Source organism: Bactrocera tryoni, unplaced genomic scaffold, assembly GCF_016617805.1.
Source record: "Bactrocera tryoni isolate S06 unplaced genomic scaffold, CSIRO_BtryS06_freeze2 scaffold_11, whole genome shotgun sequence".
In the NCBI taxonomy this organism is placed as follows: Eukaryota; Metazoa; Arthropoda; class Insecta; order Diptera; family Tephritidae; genus Bactrocera; species Bactrocera tryoni.
The window spans coordinates 330,257-346,812 of record NW_024395824.1 but is presented as its reverse complement, the minus strand read 5'-3'; the positions used below and the strand labels follow the sequence as shown (position 1 = coordinate 346,812).

The 16,556-nt window shown below is 38.7% G+C and overlaps 2 protein-coding genes across 8 annotated transcripts in view; both read left to right on the top strand.

Annotated features, from left to right (window-relative positions):
* Positions 1-16,556, top strand: part of LOC120779694 (ADP-ribosylation factor-like protein 4A) — a 200,708-nt gene that overhangs the window by 110,975 nt on the left and 73,177 nt on the right. The gene's annotated exons all lie outside the window — the stretch shown is intronic.
* LOC120779693 lies at positions 6,496-12,811 on the top strand. The gene is made up of 2 exons (XM_040112053.1): positions 6,496-7,346; positions 12,003-12,811. The coding sequence occupies exons 1-2, from the start codon at positions 7,284-7,286 to the stop codon at positions 12,735-12,737; spliced, it is 798 nt and encodes a 265-aa protein (XP_039967987.1). The 5' UTR covers positions 6,496-7,283; the 3' UTR covers positions 12,738-12,811.

Below are 16,556 nucleotides of genomic sequence, written 5' to 3'. Positions count from 1 at the left end.
AGTTCACATGTACTCAATTATACACCTGTTACGATTTCAACAAAAAATATTAAAGTTTACCGTAAGTTTGCATTTTTCACGACATAAATAAAATATTTAATTGATATTGTGCTCAAGTGCGCCTGGTAAGAACTATTACATTAATTTCATAGCTACTCAAAAAAATGAAGAAACTGTCACCACTCATTGATGGGATTATTATAGTCTTTTAAAGAGCAGGTCTTCCACACAAATAATATCTAAACAGCTTAAAATAAACCAAGAGTTAAGAAAAGGCAAACTATTTCAGGTGAGTACCACTTGACACCAAAATACGCATTAATGTAAATAAATAAGCTTGTTAGTAAATGGAATGACAAATAAGCTCTCCGCGTCATTGGTTATATTGCAGCGGTAAAAAGCAAATAAACTGCATTTTTAGTAAATAATGTCAAGGCACGGTTGAAATTCGCCACAGAACACCGAAAGTGGATGGCAGATGACTGAAAGCTTGTAATCTGGTCAGACGAATCAAAATTTAATCGTTTTCAGTCAGCTGTCAAACAATATAGCTGGCATCGCTTTGGGAAAACTATCCAAAAGAGCCTTGTTACAAAAACAGTAAAGTATGGTGGGGATGGGAATAATGGGATGCCCAACTCTCCTGTCACTGGAAATGTGAGAGCCGCTCACCTACCGAACTTTGACAGTTGACTGGATTGGGTAGGTTTTGACGTTTTGCAATTGGAATGACTGGAACGGCCAGATTGAAATTATACGAAAAATATATGTGAACGTTGAAATATGTGTTAAACATATTTCATGAAATGTTTTGTAATTTGATGAATAATAGAAATCATTTTCTATTACAAATGATTAAAAACATTCATTAATTGACAACTAACAGGCTTAATTCACCTTATTAAGTATTGAAAGATCGAAAGTCAGTTGTTTTAATATATCATAAAATCATAAAAAAGGATTTAAGTGGTTTCGCCATATATTAAAAGTCCAATATATAATAATTTGCAATCGTAATAAACGTTGGGCGTTTTAATTTAAATGCCCAAAAATTCTTATTTTGTTCGATGTGGCCACAATGGAAAATGTTATAAAAAACGCTTATTTTAAGGCGCTCTCACACTGGAATAAGTTGGGCATCCCATTATCCCTGCTTATGTCTTGTGGTTGCTTCACATGGTGGTATGTTGTACCTCTATAAAAAAGCAGACTTTTGTAGAAACATACATCCGATATTGTGAAGAAGAGCCATTTAGTATAGAATTGAACATGAACTAAAATGATAAATACTATTTTAAATTTTCTTTACTAAATATATTGTTATGGAGATATACAAGATGTGTTCCGAAGTAAATAAGACTTAAAAAAAAACAGAACAAATGGTTTTTTCGGCAAAATCAATTATTTTTTTCAGTCTCCTTCTGCTTCAATACAGCTTTTTGCACAGTCTAAAAGCATGTCGAACGAGTGTTTTAGCTCGTCGGCCGGTATGGCCGCCAGTATGCCGGTGCAAGCCTTTTGAATGGCCTCTACGTCTGCATAACGCTTTACTTTCATGGGCAAATGCATTTTGACGAAAAGTAAGAAGTCGCACGGTGCCATATCAGGTGAATAAAGGGAGTGGTTAATGGTTGAAATGCGATTTTTGGTGAAATAATCGGTCACAAGCGTCGATCAAATGTTGGATTCTGACCAAGTTTTGGTCGTCAGTCAATTTGTGTGGAACAAACCGTGCACACACCTTTCGTAAGCCCAAATATTCGGTCAAAATGCGATAAATCGATGTTTTGGAGATGTTTAATTCCATTTCCATGAATTTTAATGATGATTTCGGCTGATTTTTGATGAATTCACGCACAGTTTCGATGGAATTTTTGGTGATCACGGATTTTGTTTGGCCCACATGTTGATTGTCACTTATGTCCTCAAGACCACTTTGAAAGCGTTGAAAACGTTGAAACCGCGCACTCTGCTACGGGATAGGCAATCATCGCCATAAACTTGTTTCATCAATTGAAACGCTTCGGTTAAAGTTTTAGCAATTTTAAAATTAGATTTAATATTGGTTCTTTGTTCGAAGCTCATTTTTGCACCGATAACACAAACATCTTCTTCTTCTTTATTGGCGTAGGCACCGCTTACGCGATTATAGCCGAGTTAACTACAGCGGCCCAGTCATTTCTTCTTTTCACTACGTGGCGCCAATTGGATATTCCAAGCGAAGCCAGGTCCTTCTCCACTTGGCCCTTCCGACGGAGTGGAGGTCTTCCTCTTCCTTTGCTTCCCCCGGCGGATTCTGCGTCGAATACTTTCAGAGCTGGAGTGTTTTCGTAAATCCGGACAACATGACCTAGCCAGCTTAGCCGCTGTCATTTAATTCGCTGAACTATGTCAATGTCGTCATATATCTCAAAGAGCTCATCGTTCCATCGAATGCGATATTCGCCGTGGCCAATGCGCAAAGGACCATAAATCTTTCGCAGAATTTTTCTCTCGAAAACTCGTAACGTCGACTCATCGGTTGCTGTCATCGCCCAAGCCTCTGCATCATAAAGCAGGACGGGAATTATGAGCGACTTATAGAGTTTAGCTTTTGTTCGTCGAGAGAGGACTCTACTTTTCAATTGCCTACTCAGTCCGAAGTAGCACCTGTTGGCAAGAGCAATCCTGCGTTGGATTTCCAGGCTGACGTTGTTGGTGGTGTTTACGCTGGTTCCAGGATAGGCGAAATTATCTACAACTTCAAAGTTATGACTGTCAACAGTGACGTCCGAGCCAAGTCGCGAGTGCGACGACTGTTTGTTTGATGACAAGAGATATCTCGTCTTGCCCTCGTTCACTGCCAGACCCATTTTCTTTTCTTCCTTGTCCAGTCTGGAGAAAGCAGAACTAACGGCGCGGGTGTTGAGGCCGATGATATAAATATCATCGGCATACGCCAGCAGCTGTACACTCTTATAAAAGATTGTACCTCTTCGATTAAGTTCTGTAACTCGAATTATTTTTTCCAGCAGCAGGTTGAAGAAGTCGCACGATAGGGAGTCCACCTGTCTGAAACCTTGTTTGGTATCGAACGTCTCAGAGGGGTCCTTTTCGATCCTGACGGAGCTTTTGGTGTTGCTCAGAGTCAGTTTACACAGCCGTATTAGTTTTGCGGGGATACCAAATTCAGACATCGCGGCATAAAGGCAGCTCCTTTTCGTGCTGTCGAAAGCAGCTTTGAAATCGACGAAGAGGTGGTGTGTGTCGATTCTCCTTTCACTGGTCTTTTCCAAGATTTGCCGTATGGTGAATATCTGGTCGGTTGTTGATTTGCCAGGTCTAAAGCCACACTGATAAGGTCCAATCAGTTTGTTGGCGGTGGACTTTAATCTTTCACACAATACGCTCGATGTTGAGGAGGCTTATCCCAAGGTAGTTGGTGCAGATTTTGGGGTCTTCCTTTTGTGGAGTGGGCAGAGCACACTTACATTCCAATCGTTGAGCATGCTTTCATTCGACCATATTCTACAAAAAAGATGATGCGTGCTCCTTATCATTTCATCGCCTCCCGCCGCTTTGCTGTTCTTCAGGGTGAATAATTTTTATGCGAACTTTTTCATGGTTAGGCAATGGAATGTCTGCTGTATCGTCATCGATTGAGGAACCGGGTTCGTCTTCGTCTGGCGTTATATTTTCACTGCCATTCAGCAGGCTGTAGAAGTGTTCCCTCCATAATTTTAGAATGCTGTGGGCATCAGTCACTAAATCACCTTTGGGTGTTCTACAAGAGTATGCCCCGGTTTTCAAACCTTCTGTTCGTCGCCACATTTTTTTCGTAGAATTTTCAAGTATTACCCCTGTCGGCGAGCATGTCAAGATCTTCATCTTCACGCATTGCGTTATCTCTGTTTCTTCGTTTGCAAATGTGTCTAGCTTCCCTGTTCAACTGTCGGTATCTATTCCATCCCGCCCGTGTTGTGGTCGATCGAAACGGTGCGAAGTAGGCGGTCTGTTTTCTCTCCGCAGCGACATGGTACTCCTCGTCGTACAAGCTGTTCTGTTGCATTTGCCGAAAGCCAATTGTTTCGGTTGCAGCTGTACGTAAGGAGCTTGAAATGCATCGTACCACAGTTCTCTTATACAGAGTTGATGACGAGTGCTCTCGGAGAGCGGGTGTGCAAGTCGAGTAGAAAATCGTTCTGTTGTTATGTTTGCAGCTTCTCGACGTCGAACCTTCTTTGTGCTTGTTGACGTGCGTTCTTTGCTGCACAGAGGTGGGTGCGAATCTTGTCTGCAACAAGATAATGGTGCGGCTGTTGCGCCAAAGATACCCTGCTTGCCCACCCTGGCGTTAAAGTCGCCAAGCACGATTTTGACATCGTGACGGGGGCAGCCCGGACATTCCAGGTGTATGCCCTCATATCTTATTCCTTTTTACGTTTGCCATGGTCGTCCCAAACCCAGTGCCCTGTGAAGAGGGGTGTTTCGCCTTCTCATTTTAGCTCGCCTTCAAATGTTCTTAGGCTAGCCAGAGAATATTTGGTCAAAGACCGGAAGTCGTGAGCTGCTTGAGCCATATGCAAAAGAATAGTTTATGGCAAGTCTTAAGTGAATGGCGATCAGAGAACTTTCCTCACTTGCGTGAACTTCTACATACTTCATGACTCCATCCTTCAATTTTTAACAGATATAAAGTATGTATGAACACACGAAAGACTTGACCATTCGATCGAAAATTATTGCGTTGAAATCATTGAAACCGTATCGGAAATGAAATTTGCGATAGAAATTAGCTTTCTTGCCGACTTGACAAAATACATTCCGTGGCTAATAGATGGCGCTAATTTCAAAATCATTGAAACCAAAAAATCGAAGGTATTCATCGAAATCTATCTGTTGATGAGTGAACTGCGTAAATTGACAAAAATGGAGCAGTTGTAAGTAGTTATGTAAAAAAATAGCTAAGGGCGCATTAAATTATATTTTAAATGAGTGATTTAGAGACAAGAAACAAAAACGCATCAAAAAAATTAATTTGAAGTACTAGTGGATATAATGAAGTTGCACCCAGCTAAAGAATTTTCTTAAAGAGCACCCGCGGAAATAAATGCTTTTTGGGAAGACACTTCAGAAGAGTTAAACGCTATGGGCCGTCCAGTTAAGGACACGTCTGCATGGAAAAAGGTATAAAAAAAAACATCACGCGTTTATATTACAGGTTAATATTGGTTCATTTATCGATTTGGACTTATTTTAAATTTCCAACTAAAAGGTAAATGGTTAAAAATACAAAGCAAATTTCTGGAAGAGGTGCTGGGCCCTTCAACCAAGTAAATTTAAATTCCCTCGAAGAGGATGTCAGCGCTTTACTTTTCATTAATACACCAGTAGAAGGATTGAAAAGTAAACAAAGTTTTGGAACATCAACAAACATTTTAGATGACATCCCTAGCACAAGTTAGAAGAGAAAAATTGACGACATTTCTTCCCAGCCCCAAATGCAAAATAAAAAATCATTTTTATCGTCTCACCAGCAAATGAAAGCAAATGGAGGTACTGACCACCTGACCCACTGTACAGGAAACAGAAAATGAACTAAATTGGTATACTTGAGGAGGAAATAAATATCCAAAAAAATATAGAGGAGAATGCTAAAAAAGTTCTAAACACGCTTATGAAGCAACAGAGCGAACATGCACGAGAACAGTCTGAAACAAACAGATGGATTAGAAAACTATAAATTAAAAAAGATAAATTTATGGAAATGAAGCGACTTAATGCTGTGATGTAAAACCGATTGATAAATTAGAAACCTAAAAAAATAATTTAAAACTTGAACTACAACATATAAGTAAGCCATAAGTTTTTATTTTTATTTTCTAATAATTCGTTTAATGAATTTTTATGTTTATTTAAATAATTTTAATATGAATACATGCTATGAACTTATATTAAAAAAAATCTAAAAAAAACTTCCTTTAATTATATTTGCTTCGTCATTCTCATCTTCGTTGAAATAATCTGTTGCAATATTGAACGAAAAGTTGAAGATGATTATACTTACCCCTTATTAATGCATATTTATGTTAGTTTAAGCCGTTAGTTTTAAGATTTAGGCTTAGCAATTAGATTAAGAAATAAAGAACTGGCATTGTATTCGAACCGTTGAACCAACACGCACGCTTTTTCGTTACCGGAACAATTTATAAGTATTTTTCGCGACAGGTAATTGGGGTGATTTTAAATTGCGCATCCCTAACTATTTATCGCGTTTCAAAAACGCTTGAAACTTTTCATGGCGCCGAGCAGGGACTAAGTGCGTTATTAAAAATTAAAAAAAAAAAAAAAATTGTTTTAAAACTAAAATACAATTAATAGTGATTTAATAACTCTTTCGAACCAATTACCTGTTCCGGCTTTCTGCTTTCGGTTTTCGGCTCGACAGTGAAAAAATATATAAAACAAATATAACCCTAAAAAACCTTAAATTCTTAAAATAAAAAAGAAAAAAGCCGAAATAGCAAGGCATATACATATACAAAAAAAAAGTGATACTAACGTACATACATACATACATATACTAAGGTGTTACTTTAAAAGAGTGTGGAGTGATCCCTATATAAAGTGAATGAAGTGATACATATGTGCAGCAGCAAATCGTGGAAAACTAAACAGAAGAAATTATAAAATTACCTACAATAAATAAAAAATACATACAAATTTATATACATAACTACAATACATACGTGATACAGAGTATGTGCTAAAAACAAAGAAAAAAGTTCTACTTACCTGCGCTACCAAATTTCTAAAAAAAATAAAAGAAGTAAAAAGGACAAACAAAACATACACAAGTGTAAGGAAACTGGAAACCCGGTAGGTACAGTGATTTACAAAAAAATTCCACCAAAGTGTTTGAAACAGTTTCGCTTGAAAGTTCCGTGAAAAAAAATAATAATTATTATTATTAAGGTGCCGGTCTAACGCAAATTTAAAAAAAAAAACGCTAAAACTGTGAAGTGCCGCTAAAAACTCCCGCTACAAACCTACCGTTTCTTGTGCCGTAAAAGTAAAGTAGCACTATTATATACTTACCGCTTCCAGTGCCGCTACAGAAACCAGTAAGGCATACCGCTTAGTGTCCAGCTTTACATCTTACAACATCAAATCGCTGCTGCCACAACGTCGCTGCTCTATCAAATCGCTGCTGCCATCAAGTTGCTGCTGCCATTAAATCGCTGCTACCACAACGCCGCTGCTGCCATCGTCGCTGCTACCATCAAACCGCTGCCGTCGAGGGAATGAGCTCCCGCTGCATTCTCTGCAAAAGGGACGTAAGCGCCGGCAAACAGCCGACGCACCAGGTAACGAGTGCGATTTACTGAAAGCAGTGCAAACAAAAAAAAAAGCAAACATCAGAACAAGTGCACTTTCAGTTTTTGGCTCTCCCTTTTCACTTTATATTATATTGAATTGTTATATTGTATTGTATCTAGTGTATATATGTACATACATACATATATACATATATTAATACATACTTCTACATATACGTACGAATTCAAAGTGAATAAGGGATTTTGGGATTTTGCGGTACCCTTTATTTTGAAATAAAGGTGAAAGAATTATTAAATGCAAAATTAAATTATCTCGTTTTTCGCAATTTTTTTCGATCCGCGTTTGCAATTATCGGTCTTTTTTCGCAATTTTTGTCGATTTTCGTTCGGACATTTTCCGATTAAATTACTTCTTTGTGCTATTGCTCATTTTGCGCATTTATTGGTTTCGCTTTCGTATACTTGGGAATCGATATTATCTGTTTTTTCGTTTTCGTAACCGATTCCTAATATATTTGTTGCCAGCCTTTATTGCTATTGGTTTCGCTTTCGTATATTTGGGAATCGGCATTTATTTTTTCGTTATCATTATCGATTCTTGATATATCTGTTACCAACCGTTATAGTCTTTTTTGGAAATTTAATTTAAACAAGCAAAAATGAGCAAGCCAAAGCCAACTATCGCCAACCCCTCTCCAAGTAAGGAGTTGATCGACTTAAAGTCGTTAAAGCGTCAAAGGACGGTGGCGAAAAATAGTATTTTGCGAATAAAGACGGGCCTTTTAGAAAAAACTATGTCGTTAGATCCAATTGAATTGGAATGTCGGCTGGACATATTAAATTCACATAGTGAAAAGCTAATGAAATGCCAATCTAACATTGAAGAGATTGATGAAGACGACATGGCCCGAGGGGAGTTAGAGGACATAATTGTTGAAACGAAAACGATAATTAAAAACATTTTAGCCAAAAATAGATCGTCAATTGCCGAAACATCTTTTGTAGCTTCTCACAGCTCAAGGCTCCCTAAAATGAATTTGCCGAAATTCAAGGGAGAATATTCCGAATTCAAAAATTTTATGAGTTTGTTCGAGAGCTTGGTTTATAATGATCCAAACATCCCAGACTTAGAAAAATTTAATTATTTGGTAAATTGTCTATCTGGAGAGGCTTTGGGAACAGTTAAAGCGAATGTGAAGCCACCCTAAATCGAAGATTCCAGCAGCTATCAGCGGAAGGAGCATTAAGTTCAAGAACAGAGCCCATACCAACAAGCAGTGCGAGTCATGGGAAACAACAACATATGGACAGGACCAAATCGGCGCTAGTGGCAGCAAATACGAGGCAGTCTCTTTGTCAGCAGTGCAGATCTAAGGACCACTATTTGACTGCCTGCCCCACTTTCAAGGCGCTTCCTGTGCAGCAGAGGTTCGAGTTCGTGAAATCGGTGTCCTTATGCATAAATTGTTTGCGTAAAGGACACACTGTCTCTAAGTGCAGAGCGGATAGATGTCGTGTGTGCAATCGATCGCATCACACATTATTGCACCAGTATCCGCTTTCCTTCCCCGCTGCACCTCATCCGCAACCATCAACCACTCATGCCATGCATACAGCCGGTGGTGATTCAGATGAGGACCAGTTGAGGAGAGTACCTACCTGCGAGAGCGTTGCTGAACTCAGGCTCCAAGGTCAACTTCAATGACGGAGGACTTGGCACAGAAGTTGCGGATTCGACGACAACAGAAAACATTAAACGTAATAGGGATCGGCAATTCCAAAACGAAAGTGGGGGCACAATTATGCGCGTTTGTTAAGTCGCGGGTAAACAATTACGAATTTTCGGCGGCATTCTGGATAATGCGAAGTATTTCGGCAAATCATCTAGACCATAATATCAATATTAATGGCTGGAAAATTCCGCACAATATTGAATTGGCGGATCCAGGATTCCACAAATGTAAAACAGTTGACATCTTATTGGGTGCAGAAATATTTTTCGATCTTCTAGCTGTCGGCCAAATTAAAAATGGTCCTAATCAACCAACATTACAAAAAACCCTTTTAGGGTGGGTTGTATCTGGCAAATACGTCAGCAATCTAAGTTCTCCTCCCAAATTACATAGCTCATTATGCCAAGCTGAAGAAGACTTTACGTCAATAGATTCAGAAGTCCAAAAATTTTGGGCTCTAGAAGAATTACCTTCAGAATCAAATGGCATCAAATTCACACCAGAGCAACAAGAGTGTGAAAATTTTTTCGTTAATACTACTCAAGTATTGCCTTCAGGACGGCTTCAAGTCAGAATGCCCTTTAAAGCTGACCGTAAGTTATTCGGTCACTCATATGAAACCGCAGTTCGGCGGTTTCAGGCTCTGGAGAGAAGGACATTAAAAGATCCAGAACTTCGTAAAATTTATCTGGACTTTATGAATGAATATAGAGTATTGGGTCACATGAGCCCAACGAGCAATAAGAAAACCGAGTGAGCCACACTTCTTCATTTCGCATCAATGCATTTCAAGGCCCAAGAGCACAACAACCAAATTAGTCGATCTTCAACTCAAATAGCGTTGAATGAACTTTTATTGGTAGGTCCAACCATCCAAGAAGAGTTATACTCAACTCTTCTTCGTTTTCGCTTACACAAGTATGCACTAAGAGCGGACATTACTAAAATGTACCGTCAAATAATTATGCATGAAGAAGACATAAATTGTCAGCTTATTGTGTGGAGAGAGCATCCTTCAGAGCAAATACAAATTTTTCGTCTTAACACCGTAACATACGGCACTGCGCCTGCTCCATTTCTCGCAACACGGTGTTTGCAAATGCTCAGTGATGCCAATACAATGAAATATCCACTCGGTTCATTGGGCATCAAAAGATACTTTTATGTTGATGATTTATTAACAGGGTCCGAAAATTTTGAGTCTCTAGATCTTTTGAGAAGTGAGGTAATTCAAATATTAAACTCCTCCGGATTCACCTTAACAAAAGGGTTTTCGAACCACCCTAAATTTTTCGACAGTGATTGCACTGAGAAGTCATTAAGCTTCAATGACAAAAGTTCCACTAAAACGTTAGGAATCCATTGGTTGCCGAAAGAGGATTTGTTTCGATTTGTTTTAGATGACAATTTCAATAATCTGCGAGCCACCAAACGAAACATATTGTCAGTTTCTGCTCGCCTTTTTGATCCTCTTGGATTACTAGCCCCACTAGTTACCAAAGCAAAAATCTTATTGCAAGAGCTTTGGATCCAAAAATTAGATTGGGATGAGTCGATTCCATTGCGCTGTGACACTAGCTGGCAGAACTTTAAAACCAACTTAATGCAGCTCTCATCGATAAGCATTCCTCGTTACGTAAACGTTGAGTCGAGTGCCATCTGCCAAATACATGGCTTCTCCGACGCCTCAATAAGGGCGTACGGATGCTGCATATACATACGAAGCCAATCCGCTAGTGGTATTAAATGCATGCTGCTTACTGCAAAGTCTAGAGTGGCTCCGCTGAAGACCAAATCTCTTCCACGTCTTGAGCTCTCGGCAGCACATCTTCTTTCGAAATTATGGTCAAGAGTAGCGCCTATGTTGAGTCGACATTTCGAAAATATTACATTTTGGACAGACTTTGAAATCGTTTTACATTGGATTAAAACACATCCGTCTTCACTACAAACCTTCGTCGCAAACAGAGTGTCCGAAATCGAAGAGTTGACTGACAAAGTACACTGGCGACATGTGCCAACGAAACAAAATCCTGCGGATCAAGTGTCTCGGGGTTGTAACGTGGACGAATTGAATAATTCAATATGGTTGGGCGGTCCACAGTTCCTCCTAGAAGACCCTGCATTATGGCCAATTAATAACCACTTCCAGCTCTCACCAGAAGACGAAGCATTAGAGAAGAAGAAAACTACGTTTACATTAATTTCGACTGCTGAGAAAAATTCAATATTGGACCTCATTGAAAAATTTTCTTCTCATAAAAAATTGCTTCGTGTGGTCGCATACATATTACGATGGATAATACGACCACCAAAATCCTCCATTGGACAGGATCTGACTTCAGAAGAGCTAAACTTGAGTTTTCTAAAAATTGCACAGGTGGTCCAACATTCAGAATTTTCGGATGTTATTCAAAAATTGCATAAAGGTACCACCCTACCCGCAAACTTGCAAAAACTCAACCCGTTTTTGCATGAGTACTCGGATACGTCGCCTATTAAATGCACCTCTCCCATACGATGCCAAATTTCCGCTTTTATTAAATAAAAGTTCGCACTTCGTTATAACGTATTTACGGTTCCTGCATATTCGAATTCACCACGCTTGGGCTAAAGCGTTGGTTGCGCTTCTTCGAGAACGCATATGGCTAATTAATGCCCGAGAAGCTTGCAGTAGAACCGTAAGAAACTGTATGTATTGTTTTCATTACAAGCCGAAGTTGCAAAACCAAATAATGGGAAATTTGCCAGTCGAAAGACTTCGAGCACTACGGCCCTTTCTTATGTGTGGCGTAGATTTTTGTGGTCCGATATACACAACTCTAAAAATACGCGGTCGACCACCCGTAAAAAACATATATTGCAGTTTCATTTGCTTTACGTCCAAAGCAGTACATTTAGAATTAGTTTCGGACCTATCTTCTAATTCATTTATTCTCGCCCTAAAAAGGTTCATTGGACGCCGAGGAATGCCGACGAAGATATTCAGCGACAACGCCACCAATTTCGTCGGCGCCGACCGCAAGCTGCGCGAATTGAAGGAGGCGTTTCTAGCAATGGGTCCAGACCTGAAGAGATTCGCAGCAGACGAAGGGTGCAGCTTCATCTTTATACCACCGCGGGCGCCGCACTTCGGCGGGTTATGGGAAGCCGCGGTGAAGTCCGCCAAGCATCACGTCGTTCGCGTAATCGGCAACGCGCTACTGACCGCAGAGGAACTATCAACCCTACTGGCAGAAGTAGAGGCCATCCTCAATTCTCGGCCCCTAACACCGTTGAGCCAGGACCCCATCGACGGCGAGGCACTAACCCCAGCGCATCTGCTGATAAGGATGAGTTACCTCCAGAGCAAGTACCAGTGGACCCAGTTCATTGTTGCGAGAGATGGCAACTTGTTTGCTGTCTCAAGCAACAGTTCTGGCGACAGTGGTCCAAAGTATACCTGACGGGACTTCAGGAACGCAACAAGTGGCTGCACCCCACTCGCAATCTGCAGCTCAACGACCTCGTCCTCGTCCACGAGGACAACGGGCCTTCACAGCAGTGGATACTCGGACGCGTCGTCGCCACCGTCGAAGTACAACACGGCAAGGTACGAGTCGCAGACGTGGCGACTAACTCGGGCACAATTAAGCGTCCCATCCACAAGCTGGCCTTACTTCCAATGGAGGTTGAAGGAAATTGATGCTGTCAAGGTGGCCGGTGTTGCGTCAAGCGACATATCTACAAATTTATACCTGAAATAAAAATAATAAATGAATTGTAAAATATGGAATTATAAAAATTATAAACTATTGAATTGTTAAAAATTAAATTAAGAAAATCTATTATAAAATACTTACCTTGATAAGGCAATCGTAATACCAATCTACTACTTACCTTAATACTTACCATAATCTGTTACAATATTGAACGAAAAGTTGAAGATGATTACACTTACCCCTTATTAATACATATTTATGTTGCCACTAGTTTAAGCCGTTAGTTTTAAGATTTAGGCTTAGCAATTAGATTAAGAAATAAAGAACTGGCATTGTATTCGAACCGTTGAATCAACACGCACGCTTTTTCGTTACCGGAACAATTTATAAGAATTTTTCGCGACAGGTAATTGGGGTGATTTAAAATTGCGCATCCCTAACTATTTATCGTGTTTCAAAAACGCTTGAAACTTTTCACCATGAAAATAAATACTGTCCCGTTATGCAGATCAAACAAAAAATATGCGTTTCGGCGAAATTCTGTGCTCACAAAAGTATTTTGCTTTCGTTTTCAATTCTGCTAGTTGGTGCAGATTTTTTTTTTTTGGTTTTATATTTTACCATAATAATATGGTGGTTAGTGCATCGTCGTGCATAGTCTTAGTTGCATTCGTTTCGATTGTGATCGTGATTTTGTGCATATTAAAAATGTCTAAAGGTAAAGAATTAGCTCCTGCTGAGAAAACAATTATTTTGCACCTTTACAATGAAGGTAAACCCACAGAATAGGGGTATTCTCTTGCTCTTGCAAGATTGCAGATTGCAAAAATACTATACCGAAATATACAAAAGCACGAGAGCACCCATTGCAGAATCTAGTGATATATGAATGGCTAATTCGGTCAATTTGTTGTGAATGACTATTAAGCATGGTTACTGTGAATTGGCGCACCTTCTGCATACATTTTTAAGAAAAAAAACTGTAACAAATCTTTAAAATTTAAATAGAAATAATAAAATCCATTTAAAACTTATCTTCCTCAACAATTTAACGACGTAATATGTCTTTATGTAAAATGGCAACTACAACAGGGTTGCAATTATATTTTTGCGTGACATTGCACGCAAATATACATAGGTTTTGGTCTGACATATTTTACAGCCCTTGCAAATATTTTGCTGCGTGTGTTTGTTGTTGTGCCGTTGTAAATCTGCAATTCTTGCACCGTGTACTGGGTTTTGCAAGAGCAAGAGAATACTCCTAAAATATCAGTGATATGTTTAGTCGATATCGCCATACTATAGAAAGTTTGGTAAACACGTGCAAAGAATGTGGTAACCTAGAACACACTGGCTGTAGTGGACGACCAAAGTTGCTGTCAGCAAGGGAAAATCGTAAAATATTAAGGGGTCAGTAGGGTAATCTTTAATTTTTTTTTTATTTTTGCATTTTCTGTTCCCTTAAATCCTTAGAATTAATAAGGATGTTCGCAAAACGCCTAGTTATCGTCCCTACCAGATTCATAATTTTTTATAATTTATTGACAATGTTATGACAAAATTTATGTCAAAAAACATGGAAAAATTAAAAAAAAAAAACATTAACTACTTCTTTATTTATCAACATTTTTTCATGATTCTGGTAGGGACGATAACAATTCACGTACTTTTTAAGAATAAACTGGGTTTTTTTGTTTCAGATTATCCAAACATGAGAAATCGTGTCCGCCACTGAAAAAACGCATCTCATTCACCCAGCCATTTCTCCGACAGATGTCATCAAAAAAATTCTGAAAAAATTTTCTTATAAACTCCATGATATACCTCATGATATGTGAAAAAAGTGCTGTTGTAGAATAAAAATTTCTATGAAAAAAAATGTCAAAAAAGCAGCCCAGATTACCCTACTGACCCGTTAAAGCAGTGTTTCCCAAAGTGGGCGATAACGGCCCCTTGTGGGCGCTGCAGGTGTCAAGGGGGGCGGTAAGAGACCCAGAAAGAAAATGGGTCTTTGTGTAGAGGCCTGGGGGGTTATTTGTTTTTTATGAGCTCTCGACTCTCAACAACAACTTGTGAACATCAACTAATATGAATTAAAAGATTGCTCAAACTCGGTTCTATATTTCTCTCCGCGTGGTTCATATATCTGTCCTATTTTATTGAATATAGGAAAAATTAAAATCATGTCAATCGGTCGCTCCGTTTCATAACGGGGCATCTCGACAGGATAGAATTTATAGAATACTAACTGTCAAACGTAGTGCTATTGTCATTGGCAAATCTGTATGTGAGCATTTGCTATCATAATATAATCATTTACGCAAAGGTGTAGGGTAGGTATGTTCGAGCTGATGTAGCGCATGCTTTGAGCTCTTGGATAATTTATTTTATCACTTGCGAAATGACGTCGGGTAGGTAGCTGATGTAGCGCACGTTTTGAGCTTTTGAACTCCTTAAATCTTTTATGTGGAAAATAGAAAAAGGATCTTTATCGTTGCTTACAAATGTATTTCTGGAAAAAATAAGATAATAAGAAAAGGAGAAAGATCCTTTTTTACAAATGTAGTTCTGGGAAAAATAAGATAATACGAAAAGGAGAAAGATCCTATTTTTACAAATGTATTTCTAGGAAAAATAAGAATTCATATTTTTGGACTACTATATAATAATTGTGCTTAAGCATTCCTATATAAACAATGTAATATTTATTTTATATTCATTTGTGGTTTTGCACGCAATAGATGAGCATTACTTACGGCTCCTTTATACTTCTCGCGAAGTTAAACGTATTTCTCAAAGCAAAACAATGTGCGGAATACATTAAATTCGGATTCATTGAAAATCCCACAAACCCATCCTCGCCTTTGTGTCTTCTATGTCTAAAAACATTTTCGAATGAAGCAATGAAGCCTTTAAGACTACAAGATCATTTAAATAAAATGCATCCAGATAAGATAGACAAGAATGTAGCATATTTTCAAGACCTAGAGAAGAAGCATAATACTCAGCCAAGTGTAGCAAAACTATTTTCGGCGGCTGCTAAGCAAGATGACGACGGACTTCGAGCTTCGTACAATATCTCTTTGTTAATTGCTCAAAAAGGCAAACCACATAACATCGGAGAAGAGTTATTATTGCCAGCAATAAATGAAGTAATAACTACCGTGCTTCATAAACCGGCCGCAGATGTTATCCGAAAAATTCCTTTGAATAATAATTCTGTGCAAAGACGAATTGATGAAATGAGGACAAGCCAATTCTCAATCCAGCTCGATGAGTCCACTTTACCAACTAATGAAGCATTGTGGTTGTCTTACGTGAGGTTTATTAAAGATGAGAAAATTTGCTAGAAATTTAGAGACAGATACAAAAGGCGAAACCATATTTAATATATTGGAAAAGTTTTGCGATGAGAAAGAAATTCCTTTGAGAAATATTATTTCAGTTGCTACGGATGGCGCTCCGGCTATGATAGGGTGCCATAAAGGCTTAATAGCGCACTTAAAAAATCAAATTCCAGATGTCCTTGGTGTACATTGCGTTATTCATAGAAAACATTTAGTTGCTAGAAACTTAAGTGAAAAACTATTTCAATCACTGCAATATGTCATCAAAGCAGTCAATAAAATCCGCAACAGCTCTTTGAATGATAGATTACTTCATCAGCTTTGTATTACTAATGACGAGGATTTCAATCGTTTCTTGTTTCATACTGAAGTTCGTTGGCTATCAAGAGGCAATTGTCTGACTCGATTCTACAACCTGTTTGACTCTGTTATAGAGTTCTTGGAAACTAAAGATAC

Coding starts and splice junctions, on each gene's coding strand:
- LOC120779693 (XM_040112053.1), top strand. CDS start 7,284: ATGAGCTCCCGCTGCATTCTCTGCAAAAGGGACGTAAGCGCCGGCAAA. Junction 7,347..12,002: donor GCAAACAGCCGACGCACCAG/GTAACGAGTGCG, acceptor CGCCCTAAAAAG/GTTCATTGGACGCCGAGGAA.